Genomic DNA, 4,691 nt, shown 5'->3' with positions numbered 1-4,691 from the left:
CTAATTCGTTTAAAACTATAGACTTAGTATTTTGACTTCACAAACACCTAATTTGAACCAGTGCTGCATTCAACATACCACGTGACACACAAAAATCAATGTTTATCTGTGTTTTTTAATGTTTGCTTTTAAATTAAGAAATTGAGTAATATATAGTACTAAAATTTGAATTATAATCTACAGTTTGATACCAAACTTATTTACATAAATTCATGAAACAGTAGTTCAATAAAATTTTGAATGCGAATCAACAAACGAGATGACATGGCCTTTCACCGTGCCACCTCGAATAGGTTAAGAAATTATTGCATCTTGTTTTTGATTTCAGCTTTTCTAAAGCCTCTGTTGTGCACCAGAATATCATCAGCAAAGGACAGTAGATGGCAACTTATTGGACTGTCAAGGGTGCTATATAAATGGTGTAGATTTTTAAGTACGTGTGTTTTCTTATAGCAAAGCCACATCGTGCTATCTGCTTTGTCTACCGAGGGGAATCGAACTTCTGAATTTAGCATTGTAAATCCAAAGATTTACTGCTGTCCTACAGGGCAAAAGATTTTTAGTATTGGTAAGAGTGGTGATTCTTTTGAAGCAGAACCTATGAATGGTGATTCATTTTGATTGCCACCTTCCATGCTTCATGATGCATCTTCTGATAGTTAGTACAACTATGACTCACATATGTTACACCAATGCCTATTTTGAGTAGTCTGTCAGCAAGAATAGACAGCTGGACTCTACTGTAGGCATCTTCCAAACCTAAAGCTTATTGACGTAATCAATGCACAGAGATAATTGCTTATATCAATTAATCAAGTTAATCACCCTGCTCTCATCACGAAGGACACATTGGTTAATATATATCTGCAATGAAGGTCTCGCCTCAGCCTTCTTTACAGTGTGTGGTACTATCATCATCATAAATATCTCACATTTCTGTTTTTGGTTTCTGTGCCAGTCATAAGCTTGTGGAAATGTTTCTGAGATTGTCCTTGCTGCATGGTTCATTTAATTTGATGCCTTGTGTTTTGAAAGTCGATCACCTGAGGACAACACAGATTATTATGTGCAATCCTTGCCCCCTCTGCCTGGGCTGTGTCATGCTTTATCTGCACAGACTAAGACTGAGTTTGACTATGTACTTTCTAGGTTTTATGAGTATCACTCTTCCACCAGTAAGGAGTGTTTCTTTTGCAGAAGCTGTTACCTTAAATTTGCTCAATGATGGAGAGATGATTGATGATACGAGCATTGCCATATAGGTTGACATCCTTGTATGGGTTTCTAGCTTCTTTTATACCACTATGCCTGCCATTCTTCAAACACACATATACATCTCACACAGGTGGGGTTAGCAAAAGCAAGTTCTAAACAGGAGTCTTTGTCACCATGAAACTCAGCAATTCTTGTTAAGTCACCAGAGTTTAGCAGTATGTCGTTAGTAGCTAAACTGTGAAGTGTGAACCTTTGCCATTAGTGTTGTCACACAGATCAGGCAGGAACTTACTATCTATAGCAGGATTTGCTAAGTTACATTTCATTTACACATTAATGATTTGGATGTGTGAAGGTAACGTCAGATAAGCTATCTGTATGGTTTGTAGCTTGCAATTGTGATTATTCCACTGAGAGCTGTCATAATGTTCATAGCAGATACTGCTGTTTTGCTGAACTGCATTGGCCATCCCAACCCCTATGAAGTCACATGAAGTTAAAATCAGTGAAGGAGAACTCCTCAGGGTCTAAGAGTTTATTCTTTTGAAAGAGTATGAGGTCATAAGTTTTAAGCAGTAACGTATTTGAAAGTAGTAGAGTCTGGTGAACATTTTATGCATGCAACATTTAACAGTTTGGTCTTTAGGCCTTGGTTTTTCCTGTTTTTCTCTTTCCCTGCTGATCATTAAATGTCTGCTATTGAGTGAACAAGCTCTGTTGTTCCCCCGAGCACCCTCCAGGACACTATTTTAAATATATTATTGTCTGTAGTTAGTACATTAACAACTATCTGTTCAGAACTTTTGATTACTTACACAAAAATACTGCTTTATTTTATTTTGAGTACATGGTGAATAATCATCTGTGCTCATGTCACAAACATCTGTTAAAAGACAAAACCTCTGCAAGTTGAACTGTGCAGATATTGTTCAGAAATGGTATGGCAACAATATGATATGTGATTACATTTTAAGGTATCTGGCATCACAGATGCAATTACAGACACATCTTTTGCACTTATAGTTAAAAAGCCTTATGTAGAATCCATTAATATATGCATAATAGGTAATAATGCACACTTCACGTGCAATGTATTAACTCTAACTCCAAGGTGAAAAAATGACAGCATAAATTTATTACAGTATCTAGCTTTTAGCTTGTTACAAGCATACATGTATTATTCTCCTTTTAATAAAAAGTGACCAAAATGACTCATCCATAGAGTATACTTTTAAATAATGTGTAAGTAAATACTTTTCCTTATCACTACCATTGTTAAATTTTTATTCTAGAACAGACATAGGCCTAATTTGAATTTAAGGTGGACCTAATCAATATAAACCTCATTGCCATGTGGGAAAATTACAATCTTGTATCTTTCCAAAGAATTGCAGTCAATCCCCCCCCCCTTCATTTTTTCTTTATTAACAAAATGGTGGAGATTAAGATTAAAAGTAGTAATGTAACTTTAGAAACAGCACAAAGAATTGCTAAGCCTAGCCTAGTGATAGAAGTGTATTAAAAATTACATAATAAGAATTATGAGTGAAAGTAAAGATGAATGTAATATTTTAACTATACTATATCTACTATATCCAGCAAAGAAAAAGCCTTTTGTCCAATACCAAGGCATATTAACAGAAGTTATCTATTGTTTTTCAAAAATAAGCTGAAATTAAACGAAACATTTAAAACAAGTTAATGAGAATATTAATTTAAGCCTTAAAAATACAATAAATCATAAGAGCTTATTTTTCCCAGATCTTTACTCTGAATTGTTTTAATTGACTGTTTGTTTGAATTTTGCTTTGTGCTGCCTCAACTGATGATTTTATTATGTTTGTATTAACATAATAACCTTATTTGTTCCATAAAACTTTAGTTAACTGAAATAGAATTTGAATAGAGTTGTATAAGCTATAGGGCAATGTCTCAGTGAAAGAGATTCATAACGTGTGTTGTTTATTCATTTTCATCTTTATTTTATCATATTGCAATTAATTTTTCAAGTATTCTAATTATGCAACTTAACTTTCAAGAATTCTAAGTACTGTGTCATATGTGTTTAATGTAGTCCAACAATCATAATTAGACAAAACTCAACATGAAAAAACTTATGTTTTGTGTGAGTTTTGTTATAGCAAAGTCACATCAAACTATCTGCTGTCCAACAAGGGGAATCAAACCCCTGGTTTTAGCATTGTAAATCTGAAGACTTACCACTGTCCCACCGGGAGACTTTATGCTTTGCATCCACAGTGAGGAAATAATTATTACATAAGAATCTCAAACAATACCTGTTATTGTGTAATTTAACCTAAAAAAGATTAGAAATTAAAAATAATTAATATCAAAAAATTCTTACCTGTGAAAGTCTCCTAAGATATTTTTCAAATCTATCAAGGTTCAGGTACCCTTCTTCATTGATGTATCCTAATTGATTATTAGCTCAAATAAATACAACAGAAATTTCAACCTGTTAGAAATTTACACACACACACAAAGAAGTTATGATAATTGAACTCTTTCAACACGGGATCAGTCCCTGGGACCGTCTTAAATTAGTAAGCGAATGTTAAAGAAATTTGGCAGATTATCAGCAAACATTACAATGCTTTCATATGCAAAATATAAAATTTTTTATTAAGTCTTAAGGTTTGTAAAGCAATGTTTTTCTCATGTCTATTTTTTTCTTTTCGCATGTTGCCTATCTATCATACAAAGTAATATTCATTTTAAGACTAAAAATACTTTTATGCATCAGAGAATTTTCAAATTTCATATGCTCAATCTTTATAGCATCCAGATAGTTATCAAACATTTCTTACGAAAAACTTTATATTTTATCTGCTACTTTCAGTAATTAATTTCTGTACTGATTTGGTAGTTTTGAACAATCTCACAACCACCATAAAAAATTAGGAAATAAGTATAAATTATGCCTCTTTCATTCTAGAATGAACACCAATTATAGTACAAACACATAAATGTTTAGATAAATAGCTTAAATCTCATAACATTATATATATATATATATTTATTATTTTTATTATATTGACCTTTCAGTCATGCCTGGCTGACAATACAGAAGTTACAATGATGTGGCTCATGTGCACTCATGTTACCTTATCAAATAACATAAAACTGAGTTTTGGTCTGTACAAAGTAGCTTGTTTTGGCTGTGTTTTAGTCAACTAGTATTTTGTAAAATACAGTCACATTTCAATTATTATACATTACATATGTATATAAATTAATGCTATTTTGAAATAAGTTCTTAAACTTATTTTTCTTAAAGAAAAGTAACTAAAGAAGTAAAGCAAACAATTAACTTTTCTAGTTATGACCTTTATACTGAGTTGCTGTTTGATGTAGGTTGCTAAGCCTTTAAAAATTTCACATGTGGAGGATATGAAACAAAATAATTTTTTTTAGGTTTTATATATATATATATATATATATATATATATATATAT

The 4,691-nt window shown here is 32.0% G+C and overlaps 1 protein-coding gene across 1 annotated transcript in view; it reads right to left on the bottom strand.

The window, feature by feature from the left end:
• LOC106471935 (5'-3' exoribonuclease 1-like) overlaps positions 1 to 4,691 on the bottom strand; it is a gene marked incomplete at its 3' end in the record, with an annotated part of 68,154 nt that overhangs the window by 4,449 nt on the left and 59,014 nt on the right. Inside the window, exon 8 of the mRNA XM_013932558.2 lies at positions 3,581 to 3,648. Within this exon, the coding sequence (XP_013788012.2) occupies positions 3,581 to 3,648 (68 nt within the window). The remainder of the gene's footprint in view (positions 1 to 3,580; positions 3,649 to 4,691) is intronic.

The sequence above is a fragment of the Limulus polyphemus genome, unplaced genomic scaffold (genome assembly GCF_000517525.1).
Source record: "Limulus polyphemus unplaced genomic scaffold, Limulus_polyphemus-2.1.2 Scaffold4973, whole genome shotgun sequence".
Classification (NCBI taxonomy): Eukaryota; Metazoa; Arthropoda; class Merostomata; order Xiphosura; family Limulidae; genus Limulus; species Limulus polyphemus.
Note: the sequence above shows the minus strand (reverse complement) of the source record. Positions and strands in the feature narration are given on the sequence as shown.